Source organism: Mustela erminea, chromosome 3 (assembly GCF_009829155.1).
Source record: "Mustela erminea isolate mMusErm1 chromosome 3, mMusErm1.Pri, whole genome shotgun sequence".
NCBI classification, from domain to species: Eukaryota; Metazoa; Chordata; class Mammalia; order Carnivora; family Mustelidae; genus Mustela; species Mustela erminea.
The window spans coordinates 61,923,602-61,945,727 of NC_045616.1; the positions used below are offsets into that span (position 1 = coordinate 61,923,602).

Consider the following 22,126-nt stretch of genomic DNA (forward strand, 5'->3'; position numbering starts at 1 on the left):
TTTGTAGGAACATACTTGGGTATGTTTCCTTTTCTTGTCAGTATTTCAGGTTATTATTTCTGTTAGTTTGATCAAATAGTACATTGTTCATTATTCCACAGTCCCAATCTCAAGGTGATTTGGTAGTATTCCAACTATAAGTAGAATTTTTACACAACTTTGGTAGGTATCAAGAAGCGTTCCCTTTGTATTTACTGAAAGACCTAAATCCCAAGTGAGCGTGTATTTACTGAAAGACAGTTTGAATGTGAATGGCTGTCAGGATAAAATCTCTTGGCTAGAGATTTGTCAGTTGGTAACATATTGTCCAGAGACATAGAAAGAAATGTGGTATGATCTGTTTTCCAGAGAGGAATGTGAGAAAGAAGACAGACATTAGTAGTAATTAGCCACCACTTGGAAAGAACATGACTTCTGAGACCTACCCACTTCTCAGATATCAGTCTTCCTAACCAGTGAGCATCCGTAGCACTTGGGGCAGTGACTTATTTACAGCACTGAATACATTGATCATAAGCTTGTTTATAAGTCTCACTCCCACTCTAGACCATATTTTAGTGCAGTGACTGGGACTTTTTCACACTTGATGTCTAAGTTGCTGGAACATAATAGATGTTTAGTAAATGTTGATAGAATCACTCCTGTTGATTTGATTTTTGGGTTTTCTATATTAAAAGTTAGGATCTATACAAGTTTAAATAAAACTATTTGTTAAAGTCAGATAATGAGTAAAGCAACACACTGAACATCTATTATTGTCAAAAGTATATTAAAGGAACACATTGAACATCTGTGACACACAAAAATAGGAGGCACATTTTCAGAGAATTTATAATTCAGTAGTGTATGCCTGAGTATCAATAAAATGTTAAAAAATTAATAGCTGCTGAAGTCTTTGCTGAATTGAAGTTAAACATGAATTTGTAGCTTCTTTTGTAGCAGTGCTTACTGACCTGAGAACATGAGTAGAGAAAGCTGATGATGAAGATGATTCTAGGTTGTAGATGGACCAGTCACTGGCCAAGGAGAGATGGAGGCAGGGTAGCCAGACTTGCACTGAAGCTCTAGATAGAATGGAAACTTCTGGGCTTAGAAGAGTTTTAATAAAGGAACAATTGTAAAGATACACTCACTTGGGATTTTAGTAAATCATCTCGAACATCTCAGTCATTTGAAAGATACACTCTAGTATGAGTAAGGCTTTTTTTGGAGATGGGTTTTTCAATATTTTATTTTATTACTATTTTTTAAAAGATTTTATTTATTTGACAGAGAAAGAGGGAACATAAGCAGAGGGAGTGGGAGAGGGAGAAGCAGGTTTCCCGATGAGCAGGGAGCCTGATGTGGGGCTTAGTCCCAGGACCCTGGGATCATGACCTGAGCTGAAGGCAGATGCTTAGTGACTGAGCCACCCAGGTGCCATGGGTTTTTCAATATTTTAGATCTTTATCACTTAATGAGATGTTAACTTTTTGAGCAGAAATAGTATTCTATCATCTTCTTTGACCATTTTAATAAAATTATATCTTTATTTTCATTTAGTAATTTTCCGGCTGGTAGCACCCACAGAAGAATCAGTAGAATGGGATATTCTTGAAATTAAGCGCCTCCTTGATCACCAGGATAATATTCTCTCAATGGTTAATGTCAATGGTAAGCTTATAGTGTGTACCTGTTTATTTTCTGTAAAATTTTGCACTTGTTAACAGAACCTGTTCTGAACTTTAGTCTTGTTTTATTTTATGATTATGTAATTACCATCATTTAAATAATGCTTTACACTAATAAGGATCAGCAGTCTAATAATTCTGAGGTTTAAGCCAGTGGAACTGATCCAAGTTTCATAGATTGGTACATCTAAGAGGTAAGAATAAGAAAAATAGAATGAGGCAGAGAAAAAAGATGATGGAGGGAGCATGATTATCTCAGGTGCTATGTGGTAGCTGTGGGATGAGTGTCGTGGGCTATAAATACTAACACTTAGGAGCATTTCAGCATTTTTGGCAAATGGTTCTGGTTAGTTTTTCTTCTATAGACCACACAGTACAGAATCATATAGCAAGATACACACTTAGAGCAGAAGGAGCAGGTTCAAGCGGGGTGGAATCATGATTGAAGACTGCCAGAGAATACCACCAAGATAAAGGAAAGGTCTGCAGAAGTTGGGTCATATTTGCCCTTCCTGGTAGTTGTGTGATTTGACTTTCCAGACATCTTATTTGGAGTCATAGTGATATTAATCATCATCTCCTGTGAGGTGACTCTCTTATCCAATGGCAGGGTAGGATCACAAACCCAGTCCTGGCATTCAGTTGGCTGACTTTCAGATATAGTGACCCCTCTGTATCATCAGATCTCTGCTGGGGGATCTGCACTCCACGTTCATAGGAGAGGAGTCCTGGGTGGTTTTCGTTTGATGACAGTCAGAAGGAAACTGTGAAAGAAACTGTGCGGATGCTGTGAACATGATATAGTGGGAGGACTGGATGGCCCTCCCTGACCTGAGCCCTGGGTTGGCTGTTTTTGAGTGATACTTTGTATAATAAGCATGAAGGAAAAACAAAGGTGAATACAGATAGCACCAAATGCAGTCTTCCATTTTCCTGCCACTGAATCACCTTTTCAGATATATGTGTGAGAATGCCCTTTCCAGCTGCAAAGTCCTCTTCCCTGATAGCCATCTTCTTATACAACCCAGCTGCAAGGCTTTCGAAAGATTAGGTTGTCTGTGGTGATAGAAGTTAACATGTTGGGAGCACCCATTTATTTTTCTCTGGCGGCTCTGACTTTCTTTTGCCATGGTGGGCAGCACAAAAGACAAGCTCTTACTTGGGGACTCTCTGACACTGAGCCCTTAGCTCCAAGGCCCTGGAGCTGCTAACCAAAGCACAGCAGTGCCCTGGCCCATTACACTGGTCAGGCCTAGTTGTTTAGTGATGGAGCATCGGTACCATTGGTCCCGCAGGGTTCCTCAGTGAAGGTGATGGGAGGTTACTCAGAAGGCCCTAACCTCGTGACATTTCTTTTGCTGCGTAATATGCAAAGAAGCTTGTGACAGTTTAACCAAGAAAGTGTTCTTTAGGTATTTCTTTGCAACTTCTTAAGGGAAGGAAAATGGAAATCCAGAATCAAAAAATTGGTAATGAAAATTACAGGAAACCCTTAGTATTTTCTACTTTATTAACTCCCTGACCATAAAATTACACTACCAAAAAAAAAAAAGCCAGAAGCGTATTGAGGAATCATATATGGACAAAGAGTCTGTTAGAATTTGAAAATGATATTATGACAGTCGTATTTTGTATGTAGGCATGTTTGCTGTACTGCAGATTTCAGTGATCCTGATACGGTTCTGTTGTGTAATTCCCAGCTCCATTCTCAGCCCTGTGTCTTTTCCCCACAGTTATCATGGAGGATGTGGATAGTTACTGGGTTTGTACTTCACAGGGGAAGTACTTTTTCATTGAGGTGCCCGGGCAACCTTAGAATGGTAGGACAGAATTGCCACAAATGTGGATAATGAATAACAGGTTGGCCAGAGATATCTGAGTGTGTGAGCAGAAGGTTTTCTAACACAGACATATAGGATAACTTTGTTTATGCCTTCTAGCAAAAGGCTCTGGTGCTGCTTCATTTTATTCCTTTTCTTGTTTTGACACCATGGTATGGTAATCACAAATCATTAGTACTTGTGAGGGAAGGATAGACAATTACAAGAGTAAGATTTCATACTAAGTGACTTTTGATACTTACATTGGATGAAAATCCATCCATATATATCATTGAGGTGGTTTTGTGTGAAACATTTTGAGTGACCTCTTTGGGAATATATATTACACAGTGATAAATTACACTAACTTAGCTGAATACCAGTATTTTGTTTTAGGTGAAAAATTCCAGCTGGGCACAAATACTCTATTTCTAACGCATAGATGAATCACAGACATTTGGGAGGATTAAGTCAGAGCAGGCAGCTCAGTGGTCTTGGGATTAAGTTAACTGTTAAAATGACACATGCGGAATTAGTGTCAAGAATCTTCACTCCTTCACTTTTCTGGTTCTTTTGTAGTTTGAACGAAATTGGAAAGAGGAGGGAAAGGGATGGAAAGGAAGGTCATGGAAAGAGTAGTACTACTTTAACTGTCCCACTAATAAAATTAGAAACTTACTTCTCTGCACAGAGGAGAAGTGCACTTGTTTCTTCACATAGCAAATTCTGTAGTCTGTTAACAAACATAGAAATTGGACTTGGAACCAAGACAAAATAATGTTTACATGTATGATTGTTGGTAATTTTTTTTATTTCTAAGAGATTGTTCATCTAGTAATTAGATATTTATGTCATGGTTCATTTGATAAATGGAATAATGAAAGCATAATTAACTCATCTTTGATTTCTTACATTACAAATAACTTAATGTCTTAATACCATCATTATGGAATAATACTGGGGACTCAGAGTAATCCTGGGAACTCAAAGATAACATTAGATGCTTTCTTAAAATAGCTACACATTTGTTATTGGATTTTTACACTCATCCTCATTTAATGCATAAGAAATCGAAGATAGAAAAAGTTAAGTGATTTTTTGAGGACCAGGGGCTAGTAATAGAGCCACAATTAGAACTTGGATTTTTAGACTCACATTGTATTGTTCTATTCTACCTTACCTAAATATGTAGGATTAAAATAAATTAATTTCTTTAAGATAATTTTTAGTGTCAATAGTTGTCTCTCTTTTTTTTTTTTCCTTTTTAAAAGATTTTTATTTATTTGAGATAGAGAGAGAGAGAACATAAGCACAGGGAGCAATAGGCAGAGGGAGAAGCAGACTCCCTCCCAAGCAGGATGCTGGATGCAGGGCTCCATCCCAGGACTCCGGGATCATGACCTAAGCCAAAGGCAGCTGGTCAACTGACTGAGCTACCCGGGCACCCCAGTTGTCCATTTTCTATTACATATATAATTTATAAGGTTTCTTAGTTGGCTAATTTTATTTTAAGGTTATAAAAACTTGTTATTATACAAGTAATACATACTCATAGTAGGAAAATGAGAAAACAGAAACATGAAGAATGTAAAAATTGTCCCATGCTATAGAATTAAGCACTGGTCATCCATATCCTTCTAGACATTTTTCTGTGCATATGTAGATATATACACATATGGCTTGTTGTTTTGTCATACTATGTTATGGGTATATTTCTAAAGCAATAGAAACGTACTTTTACAACTCAATTTTTAATAATAGCATTACTATTTTTATTTTGCAGATGTCTTATTTATTCAGTCCCCAACTGGATATTTAGATACTTATCTTCATATTTTTAATAATATGTATAATAACCTTGTCATATATATCTTTTATCTACTTTCCTAAGGATAAATTCCTAGAAGTAGAATTGTTGGATCAATGGGTTTACATTTTTTTTTAAAGGTTTTGATGCATATCAACAAACTTGAAAGGACGATAGCAGTTTGTACTAGGACATTAGTAGGCCCGAAGTGTGTTGATTTCCTATGCTACTGCCAGCATTGGGTATTTTCCTGTTTTTTTTTTTTTTTTAAATCTTTCCCAGTTTTCACATCAATAAGTAGTATCTTACTGCTTTTAGATTTGATTATTAAGGAAATTGAGTAACTTTTCACATCATTACTGACCATTTGTATTTTTTGTTTTGCCTATTCAGGTCTTTTCCCCATTTCTCTCCTGGAGTATTTGTCTTATTTTTAGTGGTTTCTAGGAGCTCCTTATGTATCAAGTATAACAGACCCACTTTGACATCTGAGTTGCAAGTGTTTCCATCCTTTTGTCATTTAAATATGATTTTTTTTTTTTGCTGAGCAAATATTTACACATAAATCTTTCTCCACCCTGCCTTTTATAGAGCTTTTTAGCACTGCTCATTTATAAAAGCATTTACCTTTATTTTTTCAATCCTTTAAGCATCTTACATTTATTTTTATCCCCAGGGGTACAGGTCTGTGAATCACCAGGTTTACACACTTCACAGCACTCACCAAAGCACATACCCTCCCCAATGTCCATAATCTTTTTTTTTTTTTTAAAGATTTTATTTATTTATTTGACAGAGATCACAAGTAGGCAGAGAGACAGGCAGAGAGAGAGGAGGAAGCAGGCTCCCTGCTGAGCAGAGAGCCCAATGTGGGACTCGATCCCAGGACCCTGAGATCATGACCTGAGCCGAAGGCAGCGGCTTAACCCACTGAGCCACCCAGGCGCCCCAATAATCTTTTTTTTTTTTTAAAGATTCTATTTATTTAACAGGAAGAGATCACAAGTATAGAGAGAGAGAGGAGGAAGCAGGCTCCCTGCCTAGCAGAGAGCCCGATGTGGGACTCGATCCCAGGACTTTGAGATCATGACCTGAGCTGAAGGCAGAGGCTTAACCCACTGAGCCACCCAGGCAGTCCTAAGCATCTTTTTAAAAAGATTTTACTTATTTTAGAGAGAAAGCGAGTGCATACACTTGAGTGAGCAGGGGAAGGAGACTCAGCTCACAACCATGAGACCATGACCTGAGCTTGAAACCAATAGTCAAACACTTAACTTAGTGAGCCATCCAGGTGCCCCTCCTTTAAGCACCTTTAATGTTCTAATATATTTGAAATTTACTTTGGCATATGTAAAATAATAGAAAAAATATATTGGTCTCTGCTCCCAGTTCCTGGCACAGAGCTCCTAAAACCCCCATAATTTCTTAAGTGATAAGAGCACAAGGAGCATCTTTTGTTCTAATATTTGGTCTAATATTTCTTGACATAGGAGCTCCTAAATCTCTTGGAATTTTCTGGGTGGTAGGATTGTCTTTGGTTGTAATGAGACCATTATTTCTTAGTGGGCTTCTGGATGGGGGCTGGTCATCAGAAAGACCCACATGCTGATTAGAAACTTGGAATTTTTAGCTCCACCCTCCTCCAGAGAGGGGCTGGAAATGGAGTTAATAATTGATCATGCCTACCTGAGGAAGCCTCCATAAAAATCCCAGGAGTGTGGGGTTTGGAGAGCTTCCAGACTGCCCCCCACGTGGAGGTGCTGGGAGAGCCGCAGACTTGGAGAGAACATGGACGAGACAGGGAAGCTCCACAGTCCTCTAGCCCTCCCCACACACCTTGTCCTACAGATTTCCTTCTGGATGTTCATCTCTGTCCTTTATCGTATCCTTTCATGGCAAACAGGAAACTGTTTTCCTGAGGTCTGTGAGGTGCTCTGGCAAATCAGTTGAACCTGAGGGGGCGCTGTGAGAACCTCCGACTTAGAGCTGATTGGTCAGAAGCACAGGTAACAACCTGGACTTGCAGCTGGCATGTGATGCTACCTCCAGTAGAGTGTCAGAATGAGTTAAATTGTAGGACGCTCAGCTAGAGTCACAGAATGGCTTGGTGTGGGAAAAGCCAGCACACATCCGGTGTCACAAGTGTGAGTATGGTAATACTGTGACAGGAAAAGAGAGACACCAGAGAAAGGTCCATTTTCTAAACAGTATATGATCCAAGGTAAGGTTCTTTTATTTCTAGTCTTCAGTTAGTTAACCAGATAATCCAGTGTGAGGCATTTCTTTCCTCACTGAATTAAAATGCTGTTGTCACATACTAAAAAACTAAGTAGACTTGAGTCTCTTTCTTGCTGTTCTGTTATATATATCTGTTTGGCTTCTAGGTATTTCACTCTTCTAAATGTTGTTTTATAGAGCATTACTAGTAGGTAGTCCATTCCTTTTTTTACCTTTAACCTCTGTAAAATGATAACTAATGAGGCAAAAATGAACTCTGCCTAGATGTGAGTTTTGTAACTGGCTCCCATGTTGGAGAAATGATCATCTGGGATATCCTGGACTGGACTGTGCAGGCCTGTGAATGCAACTTCTGGGACCCATCTCCACAACTGGACACCCAGCAAGAAATAAAACTCTGCCAAAAACCAAACGACATTTCTATTCATCATTTCACATGGGATGAAGAGGTAAGAAAAAAAGGGGGAGGGGAGGGAAGGGAAGGGAATTGGCAGTAGTACTTGCTCTCCTCACCTTAATGAGATGTTGTGAGGCTGTTGTAGTAACATAAATATTGGTGAAAGGACCTTCATAAGGTTGAAGTTGTTTTAGTAAAAAGGTATTTCTAATAATGCATTTGGAAAAATGTTTTTGCAAATCCTTCAGAGGCTCTTAAGACGATAGTGTCCCTATAGCATACACTTCCTTGTGTCCTTTATAGGTCTCTTGGATGCTTAAGATGTGGAGTGCAGGTAATTTTACTCATGTTGTCCAGGCAAAAAGAAGCTAAGTACTGTCGCAGGGATAGTGTGTTATGTGAATGACAGCTGCAGTGGTACTTCAGCAGCTTCCGCAGTAGGGCCATTCTGCAGCCATAGCTGCTCTCTCTGTGTTATAGTTCAGTGAGGGAAGGTGATGCTCAGGCATGTAACATGCAGAACTTCTGTGCTGGTGGTTGTGTCCTCCTGCCTTTCAAGTGCCCTGAGCTTTCCTTTGCACTTCAGGGGGCAGTACGGTAGTTAGGACTAAAAGCTAGGAATAGGGAAGGTAACATGGCTTTCTGATGTCATAGTCGGGCTGGAAATCTGTTCTGCTGTGTAGTGGCAAGTACTAATTTTATGCCCATTTCTCAACTTTCCCTCCCCACCAGAATGTATTTGCTGCAGTTGGAAGGGGTTTATATGTGTATAACCTTCAAATGAAGCGTGTGATTGCTTGCCAGAAAAGCGCCCATGACTCTAACGTCCTGCATATTGCCAAACTTCCGAACAGGTACACATTCCCATCTGCTCTATAACAGATGAAAGAAACTCACATTTCCCAGTGCCTCCAAGGTAATTTCTCCAGTGGCAAAGCTTATCTGGCCCCTGGTTTGATCTGGTAATTTTTTTTTGGATATGGAGAATACCCATGGCTGTCTCTAACAGAAGAGTTTGTGGCAGTGTGTTACAACATTTACAAGAAGCAGGGTTCAAATGAATTACAGGGAGTTTTGTTATAAGGAGAGATAACATTAAAATTTGGTATTTATTTAAAAAGACAAAGACTTTTGGGTGCTGTGTGCTCATTTTTCTTGTTAGATTTTCCATAAAATCATCTTTTCGTTGTAGTTGTCCATGGCCAGAAAGAGATGGTCATCTTGTAGTGTGAGGCTACTAAGCGAGGGCTTTCCTGTCACTATAAATTTGGCTGCTGCGTTTCTAGCGATGAAGTCACAGGAAGGAAATACTATTTTCTATGCAGGATACTTTTAGTGTGAGAGCCACCCTGACAAGAGCTAGAGTAAGAGGTGGGAAGGGGGGGACGGATCAGGATATTGTGCAAGTGTAATACACACTCTGTGTTTTACAAAATGGGATGAGGTATTTATCATTTGAGCCAGTTTAACAGTATAACGGCTGCCCCTCCCAAAGAGTGCTTTTACTTTGCATTGTGAAGTCATGTTAAATTGGGATTTTTATCAGCTCCTGCCGAGAGCTGGAGAAAAGCAGCTGAGGGCTCCACTGATTTTTCACCGCAAATGTAGCACTGGCCCTCCATGGTGCATTCTCTTTTTATCACACATTTTCTGTTTTGACAGGCAGTTAATCTCATGCTCAGAAGATGGCAGTGTACGCATTTGGGAGTTAAGAGAAAAACAGCAGCTTGCCGCCGAACCTGTCCCAACAGGTGCGTGTCTTTTCTTATATGAAAGGCAGAGGGTTGGCGGTTATGTGCAGCACAGGAGTCTTGTACACTGTGATGCCTATGCTAATCGGGATCTCAGATTCATATCTTAATATTGCTTTAATGCAGAACTGCCTGTTTTTCTTCAAGTCAACTAGTATTTTATTGTTCTCAGGGAAACTCTCATTTCTGAACATATGGCCCATTAAAGTAATTATTCATTGTCTGTCATAATGCTTGATAGGCAAGGAGGCTTTGTACCATCAGATATCAAATTAAGTGTTCTTTCAGCCTGCAAGCATTGATATCAAACTCAGTTTATGGGAAAAAAACACTTTTGTGTTTGTATCATAATCTCACAAGCTCTTGACCTGCAGGTCTTTGGTTTGAAAAACAAAATACTGGCTCATTAGCAACCTTTGTGTAAGAACTCAGGTGCTGGTACCTCTGGAGTTTCTTCTGGTCAGGTTAAGTGCTGGGATACTGTTTTGGACACACGTTGCTGTTCATCTACCCTTCGTTGATAGATCTGTGTTGTGACTTCTTTTTTTGGACACTGACATCCAGGCCTTTTACTGCTCTCCTCTTTGAGAGAGGAGATTTTGATTCCCAGTGCATTTTTGTCATGTTACTACACCTTCACCAGTGGGTAGATGGGGCCAATAAAAGAAATGAGCAGCAAACCTGGTAGTTAAGATGAAGCGAAGTAACAGATTTACAAAAACCCTAGCTTAGTGTTTCATACCATTGCCTTAGCCCTTGACTAAACTAAGTACAGAACATCTTTGCATTTAAATTTTCTGTTTTTCTGATCTTATATTTGAAGTAAAGAGCACAGTAATTTTGGAAGTGATCGAAATGATTGTTTTTCTAGGTTTTTTTAACATGTGGGGATTTGGAAGAGTGAACAAACAAGCCAGCCAGCCTGTTAAAAAGCAACAAGAAAATGCCCCTCCATGTTCATTGGAACTTATTGGAGATTTGATTGGACACTCCTCATCCGTGGAGGTACTATTTTTAATAGGCATATAAAGGTTTAGGGCATTCATATAAAGACCTGGTTTTTTTTTCTTTGTATGTTTTTGCTCATTCCAAACATGGATAGGTTATAGCATGTGCAATTAAGACATGATGTGAGCCTGGGGATAAAAATATATGTTTATAAAAAATAAAAAATTAAAAAAAAAAAAGACATGATGTGAGGAAGCAAGGAATGTGTTCCTTCTAAAAATGGGCTTAACCACAATTATTTAGGAGATGGAGACAGCTGAGAATCGGACAGCATGAATCATGTTGAATACCTAACAGTAGTAGAGGGTGCATGGAGGGTTGCATTATATATGTAGAGTTAAAGCCTTGCAGACTGGAACAGAGCACTGTTTTTAACCTTCTTTTGAAGGATCGTATTTTGTTAGTTTTCCTAAGTCTTAGGTCATTGGTTATTGCTGTACATATATGAAAATATTAGTTAAGAATTGTAATATGTACACAACTCTTAACTTGTGGAAATCCAAATACGTTAGTATTTACTAAATTTACTATAATATTTATAATATTGCCTCTAATGAAGGGAATAAGATCATTCGAGGTAAGATGAGCAGAACTGGTAATCATCTATAAGCAGAGCCCTAAGTAATGAATGTCTTCCATTGTTCTCCCCTGGTTCACAGCCAGGGAGCAGCAGCTTCATTTGAGCAGCAGCTTCATTTGAATGTGTGTTTATGCTTAGGAGGAGCACCACACTTACCAGTCATTTCCTAGATTTTAGGCAGCAGACTTGACACGAGTTCACAAAGATACTCGTAGGATAATCCTTGCCCTCTTGGATCTTATAGAGAGGAAGGACACAGCCCAAGTAAGTTGTTACCCTGAGCTGCTCAGGCAGGCCCAGATGATTGTAAACAGTGAGTGCTTAGGAATTAGAAGGTTGCAGAGGGTGGACATAGCCTTGTGCCCCCAAGTTCCCTAATGTTGGGTATTGGGTCTTGTTTATCCTTGCTTTCCTCTAACACTAGCCCAGTTGTTTTCCTTTTTTGTTCTGCTTTTTAACTCTGCTTTCGCTTAGGTGGCTGTTGTGTAGTGTGGTACTGGGGAGAATAGAATGTGGTAGAAGTGCAAAGATTGTATTGACGTGGAGGCAGGAGCAGACTGGCTAGGCCAGAGCAGTGGTTTTCTGTGAACAGACATTAGGAGGAGAGAAAGCCTGAGAAAGCAGTTTTGCATCAGATTGTGAATGTCCTTGCCTGTAAGGCTGGTGAATTTTGGCTTTATTTTTAAAACAGTAGGTACCCCACTAAAGGTTTTTAAATAGCAGGGGTTAAGGGCACCTGGGTGGTTCAGTCAGGTAAGCATCTGCTTTCGACTCAGGTCATGATCTTAGGTTCCTGGGATGGAGCCCTGCATCGGACTCCCAGCTCAGTGGGGAGTCTCCCTCAAGTATATTTATCTTTAAAAAAAAAAAAAAAAATGGTGGGGGTAACCTTCATAGTGGCATATTTGCCATAGTGTAGACCTGAGGAATTTTCCTTAAAGTGTTGACATTAAAGCTTTTTTTTTTTTTTTTTTTTTTTTTTTTTTAAATCTCTGGCTTCTTTCAGAAAAATCTTGGCTCCTTTTTGGTGCTTCCTGAATTTCCTCATTCCTTTTATGTTCTTACCCTTACTTTCTAGCCAATCCTGTTACCTGTAGTATTTTGCTCCCCTTCCTCCCCCTCTTCACTTAGAGATCATCAGCTGAGGCCTTATCCTGTTTTGTTCAAAATTATTTCAGAGAAAACTCCCATCCTGTTCTTCGATATTGTGTTTCTCTCCTTCGTTTCATTCTTGCCTTTGCCAAGCTCTGCTCTCTACTCCAGAGGTAGCTCTGCTGCCTTCTCATTAGCTCTTTTTTTAAATTCTTCTTTTCTTCATCAGATATGACCTTCCCTTCAGTTGGGAAGTTTTAGGTTTTTGAAGTTTTGACAGTTTCAGTGGTTACTCATCTACTCATCTAGGTCTTCTCTTTCTGTGGCAAATCCTACATTTTTTAGTACCCTGGTTACAAGGTCTTTGTTTCAACTATGATGTGATTTCACAACTGAACTAGAACCTTCTTCTTGGTAGGGACCAGAGCATACAGATGGCATTCTGTAAATGCTTATGGATTAGAGAGCTCAAGCCAGTGTTTATCTTGCCGAATTAGGAATTTAGACATTTTACTGGTAGCCAACTGTGCATAAATAATGGGAATGGGGAGGTAGAACTGACTAAGCACTTCTCCTTGTACTTCTGACATAATCTGAAATACCTGAAGAATTACAGCAAAACTGAAAAATGCTGTGGGAATTCATGTACTTCACAAAAATAGTTGTTATGATTATTAAAATATATAAGCATATAGATAAACGCTAGACCATTACACAATTTCTCATGAAAAATGAGTTTGACATTCAGATTCAAGTAAGTCTACAAGTTACCCACCTTACAAGCACCTGTTAGTCTAGTGTTAGCCTCACCTTTTCTCTTTGAAATTTCTATAATCAGTAGCTTTACATTTCTTTACAGATGTTTCTATACTTCGAAGATCATGGACTAGTGACGTGCTCTGCTGACCATCTCATTATTTTGTGGAAAAATGGAGAAAGAGAATCTGGATTGCGCAGTTTAAAATTATTTCAAAAATTAGAGGAGAATGGTGACTTATATCTTGACATTTAGTTGAAGGAATTTGGAATACTTGTGTGTGAACCTTGAATGTCAAATATAGGGTAATACTGAAATTTATAATGTATTATTTATTTTTTTAAAGAGTTTAAGTTATCTCCACACTCAGTGAGGGGCTCAAACTCCCAACCCCCAGATCAAGAGTTGCAAGTTGTTTCTCCGGTATTAGTACATTCACCAAAGAATACACTATACGTTTTTTGACTTTTCACATAGCAGTAACCTGAGGAAATGGGTCTATAGTGCTCAGAACCTCTCACTCACTTGATTTAGTATAATTTTGTTCCCTCTAATTACATTCTTATCACGAAAATTTTTTAAAAAGTTACATGTACTTTCATATTTAGACCCTTGTGAAATTTAAAGTACCTGCCTTTATTCTCAAAATGAGTATTTTAACTATACCTGTTTTAAAAATTTAACAAGCCTACTTTTCAGAAAATACAAGATATTTTGGGATAAAAATGAGAAATCCACTGAACAACAGATAGGATGTAGCACTTCTTGAATTTACAGCTGGAGACCTCCAGGAGCCTGTGCTTTGTGCTGCTGCTCAAGGGGTGAGTGCTGGGTTTGAGCTGCTTCTTCTGAACCTAGACCCTGTGAGGGAGGTGGAAATAGAAGAGTAAAACTGGCATTCGTTAGAAGCTTTTTGTTCTTTGATTTTCCTTAGAGCCTCTTGGATTAAGAATCTTTGTGATAAATATATCCTATATCCTACAGATTTCCTGGTCTTTACTAAATAAGTAAGAACCTTCTGTGAGCAACTTGAGTTTCTCACTGTTAAACTCCACCTTTTTTATTGGTGGTGCCAATTTCTTTAAATGCTTTTGTTGTAGTTTACCTGCTACTATTCCTACAAACTCAGGTCAATAGGAATCGTACCAGGGTGTGGTTTTCTCCCCCCATGTGAAGTGGCTGAATGGCTATTAGCTAGGTGGGACCGGACCAGCACACAGCCCTCATTTGTGCCTGGAATGAGAGCTAGAGCAGTAAAGAGATACCGTGCTTCCCAAGTCAGTGTGGCCGCAAGTGCCTGATTGATCTTACCATTCCTCCAATATGAAAGACTTGAGAAAGGCTTCGTTTGTGTAGTTACTTGCAGGACCACTCCAACTTAATCCTCTTTATCACCCCACCAGCCTTAGAACAGATATTTTCTCCCCTTTGGTACTAAAGAATAAAAATTAAAAAAGAAAGTGGAGTTAATTGTGGAGTTATGCTGAAAGTGCTGATCAAAGAGTCCTGTTATCATGTAGGAGGAGGACTCCCGCTCCTTCGCTCTCTGCCAGTTCACCTGTTCCTCCCACTCATCCATAATGGAATCTTTATAAATTGTTGCTTTTACTAGTTTTACCTTTGACCATTGCTTCTGCTACCTCCGGACTGGAAGAGCAAGGTCATCTATGCCAGTCTGATGCCCTGATGTTAGGAATGAGGAAACTGAGGCCCATGCAGGTAAGACCTTGCCATTAGCCCTTTGCCCTGGTCTTAGTGCATCAGGTTGTTGATCACTTTAGTTAGGTATCTCACAGTCATTTTCGGGCTTTAAAATTTTCTTTGATAACTGGACCTTCTTCCATTACTAGCTTGCTTTTTCTTTGGACATTTTACATGAGGTCTTTTAAGTTTTTCAAGTTGTTTTCTTGAGTTGTGTAAGACCTCTTCCATGAATTATACAGGTTAACTGTTGTATTTCCTAATAGGTTTTGGGTTAGTATTTTCAGCTAGTAATCTGTTCCCATGGAGTGACAGAAACCATAGGTGAGTTTTGGGAGCAACTAGTACTGTAAGTACCACCATCAATCCTCTGATCTTTCTGGAGGGAAGCCTCCCACTCAGAAAGAGGAGAGATTTTAATAGGGCTCAGATGTGATGGCTGCTCAGTAGTTGTGTGTAGACTGCTGCTAGAAGCTGAACTTGAAGCACCCAAAGTAACAGTAGGTAGTGGGTCCTGTCATTTTTTAAAAAAATACCCTGTTACCTCCTTCTCTAGCTGTCTTCACATAATTACAAGCAAGAGCCTAAATTTCAGGGGCACTGTATCATTCCTTTCTCAGCCTAAGGCTTGTTCTTTGCCTCTAAGACAAACCAGTCCTGACTTAGAATTATAAAATATTGTTACCTGTACAAGAATGATCTTCTAACTAACTTGTAGTTAAGTAGTCGGTCTAATATGACTTCTACCTATATTAGATAGCATTCTTCTTAATTAGTGGGGGTGTGTTCAACACAGAACGTTTTAGGAAACAAATATAAAGAGGCATTTATAATAGTTTATACCTTCTGAAAGACTATATGGAAGAATGCAATATTTAGTTAGCAGTTCAGAGGATTACACACTGATTAAGACTGTAGCTGTGTTAAAGCTTTGGTACCTGGCAGTCTTAAAGCCTTTAACATTTTAATTTGACATTATAAGGAGTAAGCTGTAACATTCATACAGAAAATGTCAAACATCTGATAAATGTTACTTACCAAATGGAACTGAGAGCGACATGACGAGGTAAAGACGGTCCTTGTCTCGAGCAAGTCTCTGAAGCCTAGGCAAGTTATTTAGCTCCTTAAAATGGGATTTTGACATCCTGAATTTAATGTGTCTGAAAATAAAGTGTGTGACTCATGAAATAAAGGACACTAAAGCGAAATTTTGAAATAATGAAAAGTTTAGGCCAAAGAGATAAAATAAAAACAGCTGTTGGGAATGAAAAATGGCTGTAGGAATTTAGTTACAAGTACTTCACAAAAACACTTTCATCACATTTACATGGTGCAGCATTACAACACAAAGCTAGCTGCTGTCCTGACCAAGCACATTCGCTTTTCTAACAAAAATAATTTAGATACATTTCTCTGCGTGGAATTGTCATATATGATTTCATTTTTTGGTACAAAACATAGAAAAAAACATTGGCACATTATGTAGTGATAAGTCATTTTTTTTCTTTCCATGTACTGGTTTCAAGTGTTCTGCATTCCAATTTTCATTTGAAAAAAATAACTACTACTCAACTGATTCAGCCTCTGTTTATACCTCATTAAAATGCAGCATGGAGTACAGAGGATTTGAAAAGGAAAATGAAGATATTTTGTTTACTGAGTTTCTGATATTTACAATACATAGAGAAGGGTTGTTTGGTAAAAGAGAAAGGAAAATCTCAAGTCTGACTTTATGTAGATCACAGAAAGTTTTCAAAAGAGCTGTATAAAAATATGCACTTGTGCTTTAGAAGCTTTTAGCATACAATTAAGAGCATAAAATAGTATTTACTGCTTCTCCTTATGCCTATTTTCCAATCTATTTACACATCGTGCAGTCTTTTCTTCTTTACATCATTAAAGCAAAATGGCAAGGTTTCAAATATAGATAGGTTAAAAACATCTGAACTTTGAAACTTCCCCATCCCTCCCCAAAAAGAGATGTCTAGATGGTACACTGCATAAGCTACTCCAGACTTACACCCACCAAATTTAGAGTGCTTTAATAAAAACTTTTAACAGCAAATGTATATAAATTTTCTTAAAAAAAAAAGTTTATCCAAGGGCATTCAAATTTAATGGCTTTTATATACTCACTTTAGTGCCTTGTGACTGCCTCTGTAAACTGGCAATAAGGGAAGCTCTTGGATTCCCCCCAAATAAGGTGTCAGTCCCTCCCCATCATAAGATGAATTCCTTTTCTAGGAAAGACAGCTACACAGGCCACTGCTTCCAGTCTACAGAAGGCACTCACCAGGCCAAGGCTGTGGTCAACCTTGCTTGTCACACCATTAAGCAAAGGAACTGCTTAGCCATAGAGGTGACAAAATCAACTAGTTTATCAGTGATTTGGTCCTAGTTGTTTTGCTCATTTTTTATATAGTTTTTTCCCCTTAGGTATTATGAATCCTTCAGCTGAGACTCTTGAGGAAAATAGTCAAGCTAAACAGTGAAGGTGACTTTTATGGTAAGAGACACTAGCTAAGCTACTTGGTCATCCAGCAAGATGGGCTCACAGGCACCGTCTTTGCTGCTGTGTCCTGCTAGTTATATATAGTAAATGAGCTCCATGGTTTCATGAGGACACACAGGATGACAGTAGGACAAAGGATTTTGCCATGTGTTTGTTCTGTCACTAAGTGTTCAAAAGAACATGTCTTTCTCTTCACGGAATGTAACTTTCTAAAAATGCAGTTTGGGGACTTAAATAATTCAAAGGTCCAATATTAAACACCAACTCTTTAACCTACACCTCTCCTTTTCACTAGAAAGTAATGCCTCTTATTTCCACGACTGATTCACAGTGCCCTTCGCAGATCCCGAGGTCCCCTTCTCTGTCTTGGCTTTAGCTATCAGATGGAAGCCTCAGACTTTTGCACTTGAGGTCATCTAATGTCTTCCAGTGTTTGTAGTTATCAGCCAAATGTTGCATCAGGGCTGGCAGATGGGCAAAGGCTGCAAGGACATCAAAGAATCACAAGTTAGGTGACCGGAACATATTTAAGGCCAGGGCTCTGTGAGATAGATTGGGGTTCAGAAGTGGAAGAGAGGTCCCCTAGTGCACATACAAGCATGGGAAGGTAAGTTATTAACACTAGTTTCTAAAATACAGTCACTTATTAGCAACATTACAAAATGTATTTGGTCTACTCTGATTCACAGATGCTGTTGGTATTCTTTCTAGAGTTTCCCTGAGGAACGGCTAAACCTGCAAACTTTGGAAACCTTTGCTTCCCAGAAGTTAAGACTTACTGCTGCAATTATCAAACATCAAACATCTCTTACGTACAGAGATTTCTGTACATAAGGTTCTCTGCAAGGTGCTAGGGATGCAGAAGGTGCCTACGCGCCCCCTCCCCCGACCTGGCTGCAAACAGCTGGTAGCTATCTCCACACACACACAACCAAAAGTAGCATTTCGTGTATACCTTTAGGCCCAACCTGTGTCAGTAAGGGTTATCATCATAAAGTATAACACAGTATCCTATGGGGTGGCAAAACACCAACTCTCTTACCATCCCAAGCATCAAACATGTCTGTTATGAAGTAGTCAATGAAGGAGATCTGGGATTTGGGGATGCTGCAGGTATTCCGGTCAAACACTGGCATCACCACAGGGAGCCCCTGTCTCTTCTCTTCATCAGTCTACGAGAAATGAGAGCACACACAGGGCTGGGGCACACGAGGAACTGTCACAGCATCTCATTTCTCAGAAGAGCTCTGAACATGGGTCCTCCTCTAGCTGTCACCATGAAGACCTCGCTAGGTTCAGTAAGCTCCTGAGGCTCCTGTGAGTCAACTGCCTGATGAGCTAGGGACTCAGGTCTCTTGTACTATCCCAGAGCCCCTCCTGAAGCACTGATCTCTTCACCCCTTTCTGAAGATCGGCTTCCGCAGTCCCACTAGTAGCGCTGAGTACTAACACTGATGATACCACCATTTACAGTGAGTGCAGGAGTGATGGTGGGGCAGTGCTTATGCCTTAGCGTGAGTCCAGGCACTGTCACCAAACTGTACCAGGAGTCACGTGCCTGAAGTTCAAAAAGCCAGTTTCACTTAACCAATATCCTCATTGAAGCAGTAAGAATTAATGAATTTTGACCTCTGAGTACATGTGCTTTTAAAATTCTGTGTTCTGACAAAATGGGAAGTCCGCATAAAGCCCTTACACCACACAGCACAGCATTGTGATGTTGTCTGGAGGAAAAGCATTTCAGCAGTTGAGCTGAAGCACACTATTTTTACTCCAAAGAATGGCAAACTGGGATTGCTCAGGTTTGAGTACTGGTCATGCGGTTCTCAAGGAGCATGTCAGCCTGAGCATTTTGCACAGTAGAGTGGATGTTTACTTGTGTAAGGCCAGCCTGTGTGGAGCTGAATATTAAGATACCCATGTTCCTGATGGTGTGCTGAACCTGAAGCCAGCTCATGAGAGGCCTCGTTTCTGACTTGTGATTCTTAGGCCACAGCGCTTGTGAACATTAGTACATTCCTTTTTGGGGAAGGACAGCTGAACAAGGAACTTACATTAAATGACTTAGAAGTGTTCCTCTCCCATGCCTGTACTTAGAGAATAATTAGGAGTAGTATTTCAGGCTGCCTCTGTGGGTCCTGGGAGGCCCATTAATGACCTCCTACAAGCTTTTGGCTCAGCTTGCTCATTCCAGATTAATCGATGAGGCATCTTTAAAATCTCCACTGTTGTTCAAGGAGTAGTTCGGATTTTTTACTCTTAACCCCCTTCTTTCTGGCAACGTCAGACTGCCTGCCCTACTTTTCTCCATTTCTGGAGCTCCTCTTCTCAGCCTTGAAAGCTGCAGTTAACGTACTGAGTACTTGGCTGTCCTCTCCCTGCCAGCCCTTTGGGACACGAACCATTCTTTATCCTGCCGTCGTGGTACACTCCGCTGTTCCGAAAGGCCCTCCCCCAGTGCAGGACTTGGGGCTGCGTGCGTGTTTTTCTTTCTATCACACATACGTACCACATTCCTCTTCCCTGGAAGTAGGCCTGTATTTCAAAAGCATCTTGTGGTCTACTTGTTTCTGGATTTTGTTCCTTCACACTGCCAAAGTGAACTACATATTGCTATTCTTATATAAAAATTCTATTTTTCTTCCTTACTAATTTTACACATGATACTTTCTCTCCCACGAAGTCCTTTCCTATTTCCATATATCTAAATCTTTTCAAAAAATAAAAACACAACTTTAATACCAATTCCCTCAAAGCTCCTTTTTTTTTTCTTTTTTTATCATCTAGGAAACGTATCTGTCTGAACTCAGATAGCATTTACCATACCTCCTTTAGAGATACTTCCTATTTTTAGCGATGTGTGGACCTATCTATGTCTACGCCTCTCCCCTGCTGTTTATGAGCTGCCCATGAGTGGGAGTGCATCTTGCACTTCTGTGTCCCCACAGGGCTCAGTGGAGAGAATAACAACCTGGTAAGTGAACGGATGGTAGCCCAGTGTTTGTGGAAATTCAGGTTCTGACATTCTGATGATGAAAAGATACTTTCAGAGGCTCAGTTTATCCCCTCCTAGAATGACTTTGGTCGGTGGCCAGCCACATCAGTCAAACCAGAAGTCTATTTCAGGCCGGGGTGAGCCATTTCTTTCCAGGGAGGATTCCTGTATTAATTGATGGCTACTCAACTGGAAAATCTCCAGAGTTCCATGACCTGGAGCCATTTCCAGAAGAGAAGTGGAGCTTCCCTAGAGAGGCAGTGTACCTGTGCAAAATACTCCTCAGAGATCCTCCCAGCCCATTCGATGCACAGGTCCAGGGGGCGACATGGGTTGGCTACATCAGCACACTTTATCATCATACGCTTGATCAGGATTTGGTTTTCAGGAAAGTTCTTCCCAGTAGGGTTGCATTCACAGTCACTGCCCTCAATCTGGAAGACAGATGGTCATATTAACGTTAAAATGATATCATGACCACAGTAGCCAGACATTAGATGGTCGGCAACCAGGCCCATTCAGACCTGCCTGGGACTCAAGTTTTCCCATCCTTAATTCCATATATAATACACTTAGTCAAGACAAACAGTTTAAAACATCAAACTCCCTGTCACCACTCATCCCCTCACTGCCATCCTATTCCCCAGAGGTAACTATTACCTCGGGTTGGTTTTGTTTTTAGTAGTTTGGTATAGCATTTTAGAGGAGAGCTTTTCTTCCAGTTTTATCAGGATGTGTAGAAACCACTGCCAGGTTTATAAAAGTGCATTAAAGATAGGAAAGAACGCATACATAGGACTCTTCAATCCTTTCTTCATTTATTTCTACTACTTATGCCTGCCATCTCCCTCTCTGTCCTATGACTTTGTGTCCCATCCCTTTTCTCTTGAGGCGTCTGTCCACTCATGCTTTCCTGGCTGCTTTTCCGACTGAATGGTGGCAAGTCATGACCCAAGTACATTCTTGGTTGAGGGGGTACTAAGAGCATGAAAGTGCGCTGGGGCAGGATTGGGTGTATTTGGTCATGTTTAGAAAGACCAGTTGTGCAGGAGTACAGACCTAGTGACGGATGTCAGGGGTCCTGAGCCAAGTGGCCAGTTCTGGGAGTAGGCTTACATAAATGCAGTGATAGGTCAGTTACACAAAACCTGGATGATTGCTATCTTCTGCTTCCAAAGACATCAGATTGTGTAAAAACAATTACATTTCCAGAGTTCTGCCAAGCTGAAAAACTGCATGACATTTTAAGGGGTTTTGTTTTATTCTGAGACTAGATCTATTTATTAAACCATCATGGACAGAATTATGTTCTGAAATTTTTTTTTTTTAATTTCTTACCACTGGTAAAATACTGCTTACAATACATACTGTTGTAAATAATAGATCTCAACACAGAGTTGGGAGCTTATTTTGATAGGTGACTTTCCTTAACTCTAAATTCCGTGTCATTTCCCCCTCCTGACTCCCCAGATCCTTACCCCCATAAGTCAGTCTCCTGAAAAGAGAGGGCCCTGGCATTACGCTGTGGGGCCCCAGGAGATGAAGTAGAACAGGTGAGGTAGACACTGTCCCTCCATCTGGTCATGTGAGGGGTCCTCCACGAACAGTCTCCTTACTGATCATCAGGTTACTCTGAAGACAGCCATTCATCATCCATCCACATATGCAGCCTCTGCCCAGTGGAAAGGAGCACAAAGCTTTCCTAATTTTACAGGGCTATGAACAGCTTCATGGTTTCAGAGGTCAGTTGAGCTCCTTTTAAACAACAGAGATGTGAATCTTCTGTGCATGTTTTTGA

At 39.9% G+C, this 22,126-nt stretch overlaps 2 protein-coding genes across 13 annotated transcripts in view; one reads left to right on the forward strand and one right to left on the reverse strand.

Annotated features, from left to right (window-relative positions):
* Positions 1-13,437, forward strand: part of WDR41 (WD repeat domain 41) — a 44,612-nt gene extending 31,175 nt beyond the window's left edge. The window contains exons 8-13 of the mRNA XM_032335910.1: positions 1,543-1,653; positions 7,800-7,984; positions 8,665-8,786; positions 9,595-9,683; positions 10,555-10,688; positions 13,223-13,437. Coding sequence (XP_032191801.1) covers positions 1,543-1,653; positions 7,800-7,984; positions 8,665-8,786; positions 9,595-9,683; positions 10,555-10,688; positions 13,223-13,375 — 794 coding nt within the window. The 3' untranslated portion in view covers positions 13,376-13,437. The remainder of the gene's footprint in view (positions 1-1,542; positions 1,654-7,799; positions 7,985-8,664; positions 8,787-9,594; positions 9,684-10,554; positions 10,689-13,222) is intronic.
* A 1,912-nt stretch (positions 13,438-15,349) lies between these two features.
* Positions 15,350-22,126, reverse strand: part of PDE8B (phosphodiesterase 8B) — a 264,788-nt gene continuing 258,011 nt past the window's right edge. For 11 of the 12 annotated variants that reach the window (XM_032335897.1, XM_032335899.1, XM_032335903.1 and 8 more), the window contains 3 exons: positions 20,595-20,762; positions 18,376-18,505; positions 16,030-17,815 (listed from right to left, as the gene is read on the reverse strand). In XM_032335897.1, the coding sequence (XP_032191788.1) occupies positions 17,706-17,815; positions 18,376-18,505; positions 20,595-20,762 (408 nt within the window). In that variant the 3' untranslated portion in view covers positions 16,030-17,705. Of the gene's footprint in view, positions 17,816-18,375; positions 18,506-20,594; positions 20,763-22,126 lie in introns of all 12 variants that reach the window. The other variant, XM_032335894.1, reaches the window with a different exon arrangement.